Here is a 15,557-nt window from a genome sequence, read left to right on the forward strand (position 1 = left end):
AAAATTGTGCAATTTTTTACATTCATAAGTCAATATAAAAGTAGTTTTTAAAGGAACCAAACTGTGGGTCTCTAAAAAATTCTAACATATCATTTTTATTACATATTTTTACTAACATTTTAATAATAATTTTAAAAAATGTTTAGCGAAAAACATCAAACGAAAGAAAAAGTTTGTAGACTATGGAATCCCTAACACATTAGATACATAAGATAAGTTCGGATCCTAGATTTGTTTTATCCAATCCAATATATTGGAAAACAGTAATAAATAAATGTTCGAGGTCTAGAAACAGCGGCTGTTCTTAAAAATATTTGTATCTTATTCAAACCTGCAGCAAAACACCAATCAGTGTTCGTATGTAAACATCCACATATCAGCCCAAAATCAGCGGCTTACACATTAGATCCCAGCTGGAGTTGGCGTTGAAGGTTGTGTCGACGGAGGAGGTTCTTAGTGATCTGATCTCAAGGCACCAGTCACATGACTAACCCAAAGAGTTCGTGGTCTGGGGGACACGAAAGTGGCATAGGTGGGGTCTTGAGATCACCTTGGTGGGGGAACCAGAGCTTATCGTACTCCATTTTGCGTGTGAAATTCAATAAGTTAAGGCGACTGCAGGCTGTTTAGCATAGAAAGACAGACGGAGACTAGGGTCCACGAACCCCGTCAGTCGATGCATATCTACCACTCTGTGTATATTGACTAAATTGTTTGCTGGGTGTGGCGCAAAATGCACGACAAAAGTGTTCGTGTTGTTGATTTTCAATTTCTGGCTCTGGTTGTTCGTTGTACGGCATGTTGTAGTTCAATTTATGATGCTTGTAGCGCTTGACTTTTGCGCAGGCGTTGAAAGCCCAACAAAAACTCGAAAATCAAATTGAGCTGCTACGAATATTTTTTGGGCCGTTCTCTCGGTTTGTTTGCTGTTTTATTCGATTTCGTGTTAATTTCCATTGAACACAATACGTCACAGTCGAGGGCCCAGAGTCACAGTTATGTTGGCTGTGTTTACAATTCCATTTAGTGTCCAACAACCCAGAGATTGGTCTCGCTTCCCGGCTCCATTCGATCTATTTGGGCATGACAAGTTCTGCGATCGATTTGATATGTTTACACGGCCCCGGGAAATTGATATGTCAAATAAAACAGTCGTCGGGCGAAATGTTTCCTCTATTATTGTAGAATTGGTCCGGCGGTTGGAAAAGCACAAAGCACTCTGCTCAATTCACACCGCAGACTGTGTTTTATTGCCCAAGTGGGGAAGTCGTTTCTCCGAATGGTATGTCTTAATTTGAGAACTTCCTACACAGACCAGACCAGACCCATTGACCTGATTTGCTTGCATTTATATTGGGCATTGATTTGTGGGTTCCCACAGTCGAGCAGCTGAGTTATAGATGCACCGATTTAATTTATCCAATAGATGCAACTCCTTGTCTCTAAAAATCACATTTAAATTATGTTTTCATAGTTGCAAGAATCAACAAAGGTGATAAAAATATGCAAGGAAACAAAACCAATTAAGTTTCTATCAATCACACTTTAAGCCTTGCCATATTTTGCAAGTCAGATTTTTATTTGCAAAATAGAAACACCAAATTTTAGTCAAATACATTTGCATATATAAGAAATGTAACTTTGAATTAAAAAAAAATGTTCTTGTTCTATTCGAATTAATCAAAAACTTTTAAAAACAGTTTCGTATTTCATGTATTTGTATGCAAAGCGTATAAACATTAATTTTTAAGCTTTGAAAATTACAATCTAATTGTGTTTCTACATGGAAAATAACACATTATACGGCCCAAAATCGGTAGCAATTGACTTCGCCACTCTCAACACTTCTATTGGCACTCAAATCCAATACTCTGAAATCAACCCACATTCGATGCAAAAACATAATTGCATCTGTGTCTGTCAGTATCCATTTCGCTTAATCGCTCCACAAACCTCAATTCAGCCGACGTTCTCCAATATCAAATCCATTAGCCATCGGATTGTTCTCCAATCTCCATTCACACATTCGAGAACTGCAATTGGGCTGATTCCCATTCAATCGGTGGACCGCCGAATCGGTCTCAATTGTCATAATTACACCCACTCAGATATATTCTGCAGCCGGTATCTGGGTATTATATCAATTTTGTTGTTTTGTTATTTTTTTTTTTATTATTTATATCTTTTGGATTGCTGCCGGCCAATTCTTTTGACAAGGCGCTAAGCAGCCGCGACAGCTCGCCGATTATCTCCGACAATTATTTGTTGTCTTCCGCCACGGCGCAACCTTGAAATTAAATATAATTATGAAAAGGCATTCCCATTCACACAGGCCCATCGAATGATATTTCATATAGTTAGCTCGGCGACGTGCCTCAAATGGAAAATAATTTAAGATGCCGGCGCACGCACACTTCAAAAATAAAAATCCGAGCGCCGAATCAATAATAAAACAAGGAAGAACGCTATAGTCGAGTACCTCGACTATCAGATACCCGTTACTCAGCTAAATAGAGATATGCAAGCAGCAAAGCGAGATTAAAATGCGCCACCTACCGGCGGTATACAGATTTAAGCGTTATGGGCGTTAGAGTGGGCGTGGTAAATTTTTTTTTTTAACCAATCGATAGGTATTGACGAGATCAATACATTTCAGTAAAAATTTTTGTATCTAGCATGAAAATTGTGGGCGTCACAGGTTTTCGCGGTTTGTGGGCGTTAAAGTGGGCGTGGCAAACTTTTTTTTGGGTCAATCGATAGGTATTGATGAGAACAATACATTTGAGTTAAAATTTTTATTCTAGCATCAAAATTGTAGGAGCCACAGTTTTGGGCGGTTTGTGGGCGTTAGAGTGGGCGTGGCACTGTGCTGAAACAAACTTGCGCTGCGTAAGAAGCTCAGGAATCTGCACGCCAAATCTCAATAGCCTAGCTCCCATAGTTTCCGAGATCTCAGCGTTCATCCGGACGGACAGACAGACGGACAGACGGACAGACGGACAGACGGACATGGCTAGATCGACTCGGCTAGTGATCCTGATCAAGAATATATATACTTTATGGGGTCGGAAACGCTTCCTTCTGCCTGTTACATACTTTCCGACGAATCTAGTATACCCTTTTACTCTACGAGTAACGGGTATAACCACCGAGACCCGCCCCCTTCCTCCGGTCCAGCCCACGTTTTCCAGTCAACCAGGCAACCTTTATTTATTTATTTTTTCCCCCTCATTGTATTTTTGCCCAGGCAATTATAATTAACTTCGCGGCGAGTTTTGATTTCTTCTCTGTATTTCTTTTCTCCCTTTATTTGGTTCTTCGCGTTGCCCATGGGCTGATAATTTTGTTCGCACCTGATCGCGTTACTCAAAGATCAGGTTTGTCTCCCTCACTTTACACGGAAAAAAATTATGATAATAATAATTTTGATAGTAATTTATCGATATTATTATTATAAGAAATAAAATTCATAATCATAAATCGCTTCAACGGAACCTTTTTATATTTGATATTAAAAAAGTTGACTGAAAAACTTAATAATTAAAAAAAAATAGTAGGTACACCGAAAAAAAGTCCTAGTAAAACAACTGTTCTTACATTGTTGCTACACTATTGAGTATCGATTTGTCGTCCATAAAATTAAGAATTTTTATAATAATTTATCGCTATTATTATCATATCATAAATCGTTTCAACAGAATTGTTTAATGTTTAATATGAAAATATTTGAATGGAAAACTTAGAATTTGAAAAAAAATTTAGGGGTACGTACAGGTACACCGGAAAAAATAGTCATAGACACGCAACAATAATTACATTATTTTTACACGATTGACTATCGATTTGAGGTAATACGCATCTTGTATTAAATTAATATTTTCCAAAGTATTAAATTGAAATTAACTGGAATAAAAATAATACCACAAACTCAAATTCTAGTCTTGAATTTATTCTTTAATTTCAAAACCACCTCTGGTATACTTTTAATGAAACTGGTATAAAAATATATCTTTCTCTTTTTTTTCAAAACCACCTCTGGTATACTTTTAAAAGAAGTGGTATAAAAATAAATCTTTTTCTCTTTTTTGGTGTTTTTAAACCACAAAAGAATAGAGCTAAGCCACATTTGTCTTTAGGTTTACGATTTCACTAAGTTACATATAACTATTGTAAAAGAACTTTACACTTTTTTAAAAATGAACAGTAAAAAACAATATTTTTTTCAGTGCATATGTATTCCCCATCTTTCTTTGGAGAACTGCGTGTAGATCATTAACAGAGCTAAAGATCCCAACGCAGATGTGAGAATCAGTCAGCGTCTGCGGTTGCTCAGTTTTGGTTACTTCTCAGTCGGACAGCCGGGGTTCCTTAAAGCCATTTCCCAAACAATGAAAACTTTCATTCGTCTTCGGGTTTTTACTTTTAAACTAGATCCAACGAAAGTACTTTAGGTTAAGTTAATAGGCTGGGCCTAATGGGTTAATGAGTGCCAGCCGAGGGTAATTGGAAAACCAGTTCCAGATCTTAACAACCAATGATCAATAATAAGTTTGGGCTGGGATTTTGTTAAGGTCTGGCCGAGTTGAAGAACCTAATCCCGGCGGACTTAGCTCTTAAAAGAGGGTTTCTTTCATAAAAGTAAAGCGAAAAGGGTTAACCTTTAAAATTTACAATGTCCTACGCTGGTTTTATGACAGGGCGGCCCACAAAAATGAAAGCTGTGATATAAACCCAAGAGAAAAGCCGAAAACAGCGCAACAGAACAAAAACAAACGGAGAAAGGATGACTCGAAATGAAAATAAAACACAAACCGAAGCAGAAACAGAATCTGGCAGCGAGCGAGGAAAATGGAAATGGCAGGAAAATTCAAATCACAAACTCGGTATTTATTTGCGAAGCGTAAATGATTACCACTTAAAATGTGCTCGACTGCCACCTAAAAACCAATTGTTGGAAAAAGCACAACCGAAAAGGAGTGGGTGGTGGACTGTGGGTGTCCTGAAGGACATGAGCGAAGAAGGAGTGAAAGGACCAAAGGCAACATATGTTTTTTATGCCTGAGCTGTCTAAGTGGATACGGGCGGAACGAGTGCTCAGATGGAAAACCCGGGAAGGCTGAGGAGGATGGGGCTTCTCGCTGGGCGAGAAAACTGCGGGACAGCTGCCAGAGCTTGTTAGAGTCTCCCAAAGGGGGAATTCCCTGGCACAGCGAAATATGGAATTCATTAAACGATTCGGTATATATAGAATAAATTGGATTGGAAAAGCAAATACCCTAAACAAAAGTGGAGCAAAACTTGTTTAGCTAAGAAAGTGCTGCATTTCATTTTTGATTTATCGGATTTGAGATAGGGCTGTATATCAAAGGATGGGAATTTTAGATATTGGATATTTCGGACTCGATATTTTGAACTTGGATTTAAAAAGTGATAATATTTTCTGGATTGTTCGAATATTTATTTCAAAACTATGCATCGGATATTTCGAAATAGGACTTTAAAAGCGCTTAGATTTTCTGGATACTTCAAATACATGTTTTAAAACTATGAGTTAATTTTTAAAATAGGAAACGCAAATACGCTAAACAAAAGTGGAGCACAACTTGTTTAGCTAAGAAAGTGCTGCATTTAATTTTTGATTTATCGGGTTTGAGATTGGGCAGCTTACCACAGGCCGATTCTTTGAGATATTGGATATTTCGATCTTGGTTTTCAGAAGCGCTTGGATTCTCTGGATATTTAAACAGATATTTTAAAACTTTAAATTAAAAAGTAAAAATACCCAAAACAACAGTGGGGCAAAACTTGAAAACCTCTAAAATTGGTGCACTTCATTTGTGATTTACAATCTAAGGTTTTGAGACGTTGGGTATTTTGAATTTGACAATTTGACAAGCCGATTTTTCAGATACTTAAAATAATTATTTCAAAACTATTATTTTTTTTAATAAACTCAAGTTGTAAAATTTTACATTCTAAGGATATGATATTTTAAAACATGGCTTTTAAAAAGTTTTTAAGTTTTTTTTGTAAAAACGGTTTGATGTTATGGATACTTAAAACAGTTATTTCAAAATTATGAGTACTTTTTTAAAAGGGGGTTTAAACAAATAAAATTTGTAAATTTTATATTCTGGAGACTTAAAAAACCTCAGGTTTTAAATAAATATGTTTAAATATGTCACTTTTGACGTTGTACATGTTAATATTAACTGTTGAATAAGCACTAAAAATGTAGATTTTGGTTGACCTTTAAAATACAAAAATAATTTTAAAATGTTTATTTCCCACAGAGTGTTTTAGTATTCGATCACATAACACTAAACATCGGTTACCATTTAATATTTATCCATTGTCGCCATAACTTCTTGTTCAATTTAAGACTCCGCGTGAACGAAAGAGAGAGTGGATACTGGGGGAAGTAGAACCCACAGACAAAACAAATATGTTAATGTATCTTACACCCAGCGACACGTATTGGTTTCAGTCTGCAATCGTTAGATCGCATATATGAGTGAGTTATTCCAGAGGGGAGGCAGTTTTCCGGGCTTTCCGGGGAGGTGGCTACAACAAATGGGCGGCCTGTGCCGGCGTCGCCTTTTTCCTGCCTTTTTATGGTCGTCACGGACCGCCCGCAGGACGAGGAAAAAGGATTCGCATTTGGGGGGGACACCCAACCCAGGATCCACCCACACCCGCTTTGCTGCACGCCCAGCTCGCACATTATTTTGCCACTTCTTCAGCTGAATTTGAATTAGATTTGTGCAGCGTCTGGCGCGCGTCTTGGTATCGTGTAAAATAATATATATATTTTTATTTGCCACACGCACACAGACAGAAGGAGAAAGTCCAACCCCAGGACAACCCGGCACAAAAAGTGTTTTGTTTTCCTTTCAATTTGTATTTTTATTATTTTCATTTGTATTATTTTTGTGTGCTCATGAATAAAAAAGGAGTAGGAAGCGACAGCGATAGATGGCCCCAAATTGTATGGCTTAGCCCTTTTGTGTGTTTGCCTGGCCTGTTCCTGGCCCCAAGAAAAAGTTAACAAATTTTCGCATGAATATTTCGCCTTCTTCTTGTCGAGCGAGGGTGACCAGGAGAATCGGAATCGGGGGAACCAGGACGACCCTTAGATCCCTCCCCGAACCCATGTTCCGGGCAATGTTGACATTGTTTGCTGCTGACAGCCAAGTTTTGAGGAATTTGCTTTTAATGGACAGGCCAGACAACAACGAATTCAGAAACGAGAGGAGAAAAACGGGCGTGAACTTGCCATTTAAATAAAGCGGCGGCAGCGGAAGTCTATTGATTTTTTCTCTAGCAGCCGCTGACTTGGCTTAAAGCCACAGCCACAGTCGGCTTTAATCAAAATATTTAGATAAATGGCAGGGCAACTGAATTACTGAATTACTGAATTACTTCATCAGCGCTAACAACTCAGGTTGTCGGCGGTCATCAAAGGCGGCCTTTGAAACAGTGGAACAGATCCGGAGCAGATCGGCGGCAGTTCAAAGTTCTCGGAGGCGGCTACTTTCCAATTTTCACTGTGTTACCTAATTTTAATTGTCATGCCACCTGATGGCCATGATGAGGCATCAAACTCATTCTCAGCCTCTGCCGCTCTACCTGCTTGAATATCTCTGGGCCTTCTTCTTCTTTTAAGCCCGGTTCATTGTTTATTTGGCCGTCTTTGGTGACCTTTGTTGCATTGATTGAAACTACTTACGTGCGGCGATTTCCTACTGCCACTGCGCTTTTGTGGTTTGTCGCTTGTTTAGTTCCGATACTTCCCGGAATTTAATTGCCCTTTTCTTGTGTGAATTGTCTGGCTACCAAAAAAAATATATAAGAATGCCCTGCCACTGTACTCTTTGGCGAATGGCCCACAGAGTTTTTGTTTTGGTTTGTATAGAGGTTTTACGGCCGATCAGCCAAAACAATGCCTCGGAAATTGCAAGAAATTATGGGAAAATTGCATCTTTGGAAGCATTTCAGTTGCAGATTTTGTGGCTGCGGCCGGGGAGTGATTCATGAGTTTGGCAACAATGAGCTGAGGAATGCCATTTTTGCAGTTTGTGTAAATCCTGGAGGTAAACAAATTTTTTGAGCAGATGCAGAAGAGATTTAAAATATCGTTGTGCAATGTTGCGATACATGAAGATAATAATAATTTGCAAGCTAGAGGTATTTTGTATTTTTTCATGAACTCAAATGTTTTCTGATTAAGAAATTGTTGGAGCATTCTAGTATAATTAGTTACAATAAATATCTTTACAATCACCTTCAGTAGACGCTTAATTTGAGCATTAAATTAACAATAAAAACATATTGTTGTAAAAAATATTAACCCGTTTCCTGCATCGGTTTTATATAGGTCTTTATAGTACACATTTGATTTATAGTATCTTTTACTAAAGTAAAAGTATACTAAAGTTTTTAAAGAAAATGGGTATTTATATTACTTATGTTGTTTATTGTTATTTTTACCGCAGATGTCTGTAAACCTTTTTATGTTTGACGAACGTTTAGGTAGAGGTAACTTTCATTATGGCCCAAGACCCTTTAAAGGCCATATGTGCTTTCAAATCAGATGCCTAATAGAGTTCCTGGGGCCAGGGTCATAAAGTGTCGAGCATTACTTTCGTTTCCTGCCATCGAAGTGGCAGCCTTAACCCCTAGATGCCGATGCATGTTGCCAATGCGAGTCGTAAAACCTGGGCTAGGTTCAGTACCTTTTAGTTGTTTGCACCTTGCGTTGTGAGGGGTTGGATTGGTGATGGCAAAGGGCCTACATATCAACACTCTGGAGACCCGGTCGGTTGCTATTAGCAGTACATTTCATACATTTTGTAGTGCACATAAAAATGCTCCCTTTGCTTGCTGTTTGTGTAAACTGTTGACAGGCTGCGCCACCGACGCCAGGGGTTAAGGGAAATTTTGGGTGGGAGATGGGGGCGGGGTGCTAAGCAAATGAGCTGCAGTCGTAAAAAAGACAATTGAGCTCATATATTCTACACGTTGGCCTGCGTTGACAGATCGTAAAAAGCCGTCAACTGAAAACTCCGAACCGCCTCGATGCCAAAGACTCCCACATAAATATTAAGATCCGAGACCGAAAGGCATCGTAAAAAACGCCATCAGATACCAGACAGTCAGCACTAGAGACCAAAAAACAAAAAAAAAAGAATACAAAAAAAGGGCGGAATAGGGCACCCAGAACACGAACAACCATGGCGATAATGAAGAAAACCAAAATTGATTAATCTCATTAATAAAATGCCAACCTGCATGGTCCGTGCAATCAACGGCTCTACTTTGAGTATCCCTATAAGTTGGGACAATAAAAAAGGCCATCGTAAAATATGAAAAAATTCTATGCAGTCCGCTGCATATAGAGTTAATGCATTTTATGGCCAAGCTTTTGGTTAATTTCCCCCATGAAGGGGGTTCAACTGTCACCGGGCATAAATTTCAATAAAAACCAAAAACTCGGGCATAATTTTCATAATTTCTTGTTTTTCCTTTTCAGGCCGTTTTTTATTTTTATTGCGCAATAGCTAATTAAAATTTCAATACTAAAATGTTTGCTCATTACGAGAGCTCTTATCACTGCCTCCCCATCACCGTCGTCATCAAAATCATCCAGCGGGTCTATTAAACTCAAACATTTCCTCAACTTTGACTCACAAATGAGGCTGCCCAGTTCGGCATGGATGGGGGTCTTTTAAAACAGGGCAGGTGTATTTTATTTCAGTGTATGGGCAAGCAAATGCTTTGTATCTTACCATGTTGAACTAAATTAAATAAGCGAATATAATGCACATTATACTAAATTAGATATGTGCGTAGATAGCAGGCCAACAAAACTGCTTCATTTGCTGATCAAGGTGGAGTGATTTAATTAATTGCAGCTGCCCCGTAAGCCAAATCAGTCGAAATAGTCTGATATTATGCGGGTCTACGATATCGTTGCTGATATAAGAAATTCCAAGGCAGAGAGTTGGGGATTATTAATTGTTCCACATTGTTCGGGGCTGCAGTCAAGGTCCGTAGAAAATGAAAGACAATTTAATAGAAAGTGAAAGGTATCAAAGCAAAAGATGATGATTAATATATAAAATTAACATGGATAAAAGGTGTTTAATGTGGGGGAACTTTCAACCAGCATTTGGAGTTTGTAAGCAAGAATTTCAGATTTTATTTAAGATATCAAAATATGGAATTTGGGTACAAAAAATCCACTGAAATTAAAGCAAAATGGGCTTACAAATTTCAAACACAGAATTTATGAGCCAAGAACCATCATCGATATTTCGGTTTAGGGGAAAATCACAGATAAGAAATCATCATCGTCGTTTCCGTGGCCATAAAAACTTTAGTCGTTTCCTTTTCCGCCATTCAAAAAGGAATAAAATTTACCACTTAACTGCGTTCATATTCAGTATTTAAACTTTCCAGGCCGCAGCTGGCAGAGCCATTTTCATTAGCTTAGTTAACCTCTATTATTAGCCCTAGCAAAAGCCAAAGCAAAAGCAATGACCCGAACCGCAGACATGTAAGCTCATCTTTGCCATTAAGAGCCCATCACCCACCGCCTGTATCTGAGAAATATATATATATATATATATTTATATAGTATATAACTGCCATATCAATCAATGGCCAAGTAGGTTCGCTAGCTTGGCCCCCAGATGCTTATCGGCCACTTAATAAATTTCTCTGTGGGGGAGTCTCCGAGTCTTAAGTTGAATCCGATGATGAAGCTGCTGGAGATGGCATTTCATTTTAAACGGTTTGGCTACGCGTGCTGATTTTATAACTTGCTTGGACATATCATTTTTTATGAAATCAGAAACCCAAAGCCGGCGATTTTGGGCAAGTTCATTTTGTGGCTTGACTTAGGTCCCGATAAGATCTTTACCCCCTAAAAAACAGACAAGAAACTTGTTTCCCTGGCGGATTTGTCATATAACTCATTCGATTTGATGCTGATCATAGTTTTGTCCAATGATTTTGACAGGCCTCGATAGCAAGTTCTTGAGTAGCGACCCCAACCACACGGTGTTATGCCATCGGCAATCCATGCTCCACTTTTTATGAGGCCCATAAAGTTAGTTCAGAGGCACACACTCGCACACAGGCCATATAAACATTTATGGCCTTTATTTAAATAAAAATAAGCATAGTTAAACATTTTGGGCCAGAAAATAGGATTTGTGGCACGGCGCATGCAAAATTAGCTCCGGGCCGAGCTCTCCGCTTATAAAAACTAATTATGTGGTTATGGGTTTATGCATTTTTAATACAAACAAACACAAAGTTGGGTAGGGCGTTCAAGAGTGGCGCATAAAATGTTTGATTAGACGGGACACGTTTTGTTTCCACCATAAACCGTTATATCGTTTAATAAAATGTATTAATAAATACTTGGAATGAGCTTAACGGGGCATTAGAACGGAAATCGAATCAAAGTTTTATAAGCACGCAGTTTCCCATCTCCAGAACCGAACCCCTACCCTTTTTTTATTGTTCCAGAAAAAAAAGCAAAGGGTTCAGGTTCGGCAAGTTAACACTTTATAAAGTGCAGCCCCAGGGCGGGGACAAACAACATCAGAAAATATAAAAAAAATACAAAATAAAAACCCAGAAGAAAAAGTTTTTGTGCATGTAAATAGGCTGGCCCGAAATTTGAGTAAGCAAAGTAAATGAAGTAGAAACGAGCTGGGTAACAGAAGGAGGAAAAAACACTGAGGAACTGCCCGAAAATGTTAATTACTTCCTTGTTTATTTAACATGAGAGAGTGTGAAAGGGATAGGTGTAAGGAGCGAGTGAGATGGAGCACTGCACGTGTGTACTCAAGAACTCTACTCGTATTTGTGTACTTCAGAACGCCTTTGGCAGAAAGAACTAGGATAATGAGCTGCAGTGCCGGATAGTCATCTGGGGCCCTGAGATTACCTTTCAAGATCACACTCCCTTTCAGCACTAAAATTGCATTTCAAAGGGATGTATACTTGGGTATACAACGTGAGGTATTCGCAAAGGATTTTTGTTTGATCAGTTCTTAAACTCAAAATGCAAATGGGGCCATGGGATTACCTTTCAAGATCACACGACCTTTTAGCAGTAAAATCCCATTTCAAAGGGATATATATTTGGGTATACAACGTGAGGTATTCGCAGAAAGTATTTTAAACATTAATGATTCATTAAAGAGGATATCCGTTAAGAAATCACTTTAAAAGGTCCTTGAACTCACTATATATATGAGTCAATGGGTTTATCTTTCAAAATCACACACCTTTTTAGCATTAAAATACCATTTTAAATGGATTTATCCTTAAATATAAAATATGAAGGATTCGCAAAGAGCATTTGTATTATTAATGATTCAATAACTTTATCTCTGTTGATCGGAAGATTTTCTTTAACAAATTACTTTGATCAGTCATGGGATTACCCTTCAAGATCGTACCCCCTTAATACATTAGAATACAATTTCAAAAGGATATGTTTTTGGCTTAATTCTAAGGGATGAGGTAGCTGCGGAATTTGTATTATTAATGATTGGTTAATCCCTGTAGGTCGAGCATTTTTTTGAAGAAATGACTTAAATTAGTCCTTGAACTCAAGATATATTCTATTGTATTATTACTTTAGTTATTTAATATTATTTCTTTCAGCATTGGCATTTTTTAAGTTTCTGAGTATAAGCCATATGATACTTGTTCGTATTTTCTCTGCATTATTAAATACCGTAAATATATTAAAATACTTTTCTTTATAAGTACATCGTGATTTCTGAATAAAACTACATTAAAGACTAAATATTTTAAACACAGTATGGAACGAACTGAATAAAAAGTTCTCAAGAACTTCGAATGGTAATGTCAATGTAATATATTAATTTCTGTTACCGAATGCCTGCTGAGTTCTTCACTTTTAAAGCGATTAAGTAAATTAAACACTGAATAATATTCCCCTAGAGGACCAAGGTCCTGTGGTTTTTTTCCACTCCTTTGCAGTAGTGATTAAATAATACTCCCCCAGCGAGTACCTCGTAGTCCCATCGTTATTATCCTTTCGCTGAACTAAGCCTCTTGCTGCTCGTGTTGATTGCAGTCGATTACAAAGCACTTGAGTGTAACTCTCCCGAGCGTTGACTCGTCCTCCCAATCCCACCACTCACTTCACCCTTTGTCAGACGGCATGAGTACATGGGGCCATCATTAAACTTTAGCTAAAGTCAAACAAAATTAAGAAAGCTGTGCCATCTTCGAGGGCTCTGGGCCACTCGGAACTAAGTAAAGCGAATTAAAAAGCACACGCTCAAGTTGCCAACGCACAGAAGTAGAACTAGAAGTAGTAGTGCTATAGTACGAGAAAAGCAGGAAAGACGTCTCCGATAAACATGTAAATGGAAGGCAAGGATATCCAGGGCAAGGATGGCTCTGAAACTGGAGCAGAGGAGCAGGGTCCTTTAAGGACATGCCTGGCCAGCGATGAATGAATGGAGCATGTGTGTGTGTGTGCGGTCAGTGGTAAAGATTATCGATCGGTGATTTTTTTCAATTGAATTGTCTTCAATCTTATTGGTCGTGACCAAGTCGTTGCTTTTTATGCCCTCATCCATGGCCAGAGTCCTTGATATCCTGGTATCCTGGCTGCTTTGCTTTGTTTGCTCTTTGCCTGGCTGCAACTCACAGTCAAGTCCTTCGGCACTTGCTCACGAAATTTAATAAGCACAGGACATGTTCGGTGTCGTTGCGTGCAGGGCGTCCATCAGCCAAAGGCAGCCTGGCTCATTAAACCGGTTTTTCCAGCTCGATTTTCCCAACCATCTAGAGCTCTGGCTTTAAAGCTTTCTGGCCCCACAGCGAGATATTGATTTTCGCCCTGAGTAAGATAAATAGTTCTGGCCCGAAGTGTCTCATAACGAGGGATCTCTGAGACTCCTGCGAAGCAACCAGCTAAATCCAAACACCGGGGACCCACGGGAAAAACAATTAAAAAGGGTAACCCTAAACTGGGCCATAATTTGTAAATTGTTTGAACCCACGCCAAGACAGACAATATGGCCCAGTGACAACAAAAACAATAACAAGAACAGGACACAAGTGTTACCGCTTTTTATTATTGTTTTGCGGAAAGACAACAAACAGAAATTAAAACACATGTGCATGGGAGACAGGCAAACAAACCAAAAAACACATGCAAAATACATACAGCGCGTGTGACTCCTTTGGGGTATTTTCTTTTCGGTGGAGTAAATGAACCCAGCAAGCCAAAACAAATAATTACGGCCCAGGAAAAGCAACAACAATGGGGCCAGGATAAAGCATAAATGTCGTCTGCTGTCCTTTCAGTCCTTTCAGTCCTGGTTTTCCCCACCACCCAACTTTCCCGGCTTTCCCGCCACGTTGAATAAATGCTGACAATGGACGTGAAATTATGACAAACTCACATGTTCATATACAAATATATATATATATATTTAAGGATATATCTGTGAGGCTATATATTCCCACAGCTGCTTCAGCAATTCATTTGTTGGCACTTGTGACTTTTGCGTTCTGGCCGCATTATAGAGCTTATTACGAGTATAAACGCAGGCGAAAAGGTTTCCTTTCTTAAAAAAGGTTAATTATGTTGACTAGAACAATACTTCAAAGCATGTAGCTTTGTTTCCAAGGCATCATATCGTGCTGAAATCAATTCACCTTTATTTTCCCAAAAATTTCACCCTAGTGTCATAATAAAAACATTGCTCAATTTGAACAAGTATAATTAAAAGTGACTTTAGATTATTTTTTTCACCAAAAGAACACAATCAAATATGTGAGCCAAAGCCCACTCAAGATTTTCAATCATTGTCTGGCCCAAATTGATTTTCCCCGAAGTAAAAGTAACCAAAGGAAATAAAACAGAAATAAAAGCCAAGAGACACTTTGATTTGCAAGCTGTCAGAATGAACTTATCTTCTTGGCGTCGTTGTTTATCAGCTAGAAAATGAAAACTGCCGCCTATATAATATACCTACGTATATATATATTTGGGTGTAGGTGTATAGAAAAGCCTGACCAAGCATTTCGTTTCAATTTTCCCGCTGCTCGCACAGATTTATTTGCCTATTTCTGTGCGCTCTACCGACGAAAACGTGACGAAAAGCGTTTTCCCACTTTCCCCCAAAAAAAAAAAAAAAATATATATATATAGGGAACGCCTGAATGGCTAACTGAAACCTGACATTGAGGAAATCTGAATGACTGGCCCACATTTGACACAGCAAACTTTTGCCAGGCCAGGGAAAATATTTTGCTGGACCTTTTTTATTACATTTAAATAATTTGATTGCAAGTGTAGGGTCCTAGGCGTTTAAACTTGCCCCTGAGAACTGGGCCCTTTATCGGCAAACAGTTTTCAATTCAATTTAATTCACTTTGGGCCCTGTGTGTGGGCGTCTGATACTTTTTTATTTAATTTTTTCTGCACTCTCTTTTATTTCTTGCAGCATAAAAATTTATTATCATAATAAGCGAGGAAAGGCCGATGA

General features: G+C 38.4%; 2 protein-coding genes across 2 annotated transcripts in view; one reads left to right on the forward strand and one right to left on the reverse strand.

The window, feature by feature from the left end:
- Positions 1-15,557, reverse strand: part of Obp56h (Odorant-binding protein 56h) — a 97,033-nt gene that overhangs the window by 61,480 nt on the left and 19,996 nt on the right. The window lies entirely within an intron of this gene.
- On the forward strand, positions 4,784-5,062 carry LOC108018768 (uncharacterized). The gene has a single exon (XM_017086348.3). It carries the CDS (start codon positions 4,784-4,786, stop codon positions 5,060-5,062), a length of 279 nt encoding a protein of 92 aa, XP_016941837.2.

This window comes from Drosophila suzukii, chromosome 2R (assembly GCF_043229965.1).
Source record: "Drosophila suzukii chromosome 2R, CBGP_Dsuzu_IsoJpt1.0, whole genome shotgun sequence".
NCBI lineage: Eukaryota > Metazoa > Arthropoda > Insecta > Diptera > Drosophilidae > Drosophila > Drosophila suzukii.

Bases quoted from the DNA above. Each gene is read 5' to 3' on its own strand.
- LOC108018768 (XM_017086348.3), top strand. From the start codon at position 4,784: ATGACTCGAAATGAAAATAAAACACAAACCGAAGCAGAAACAGAATCT.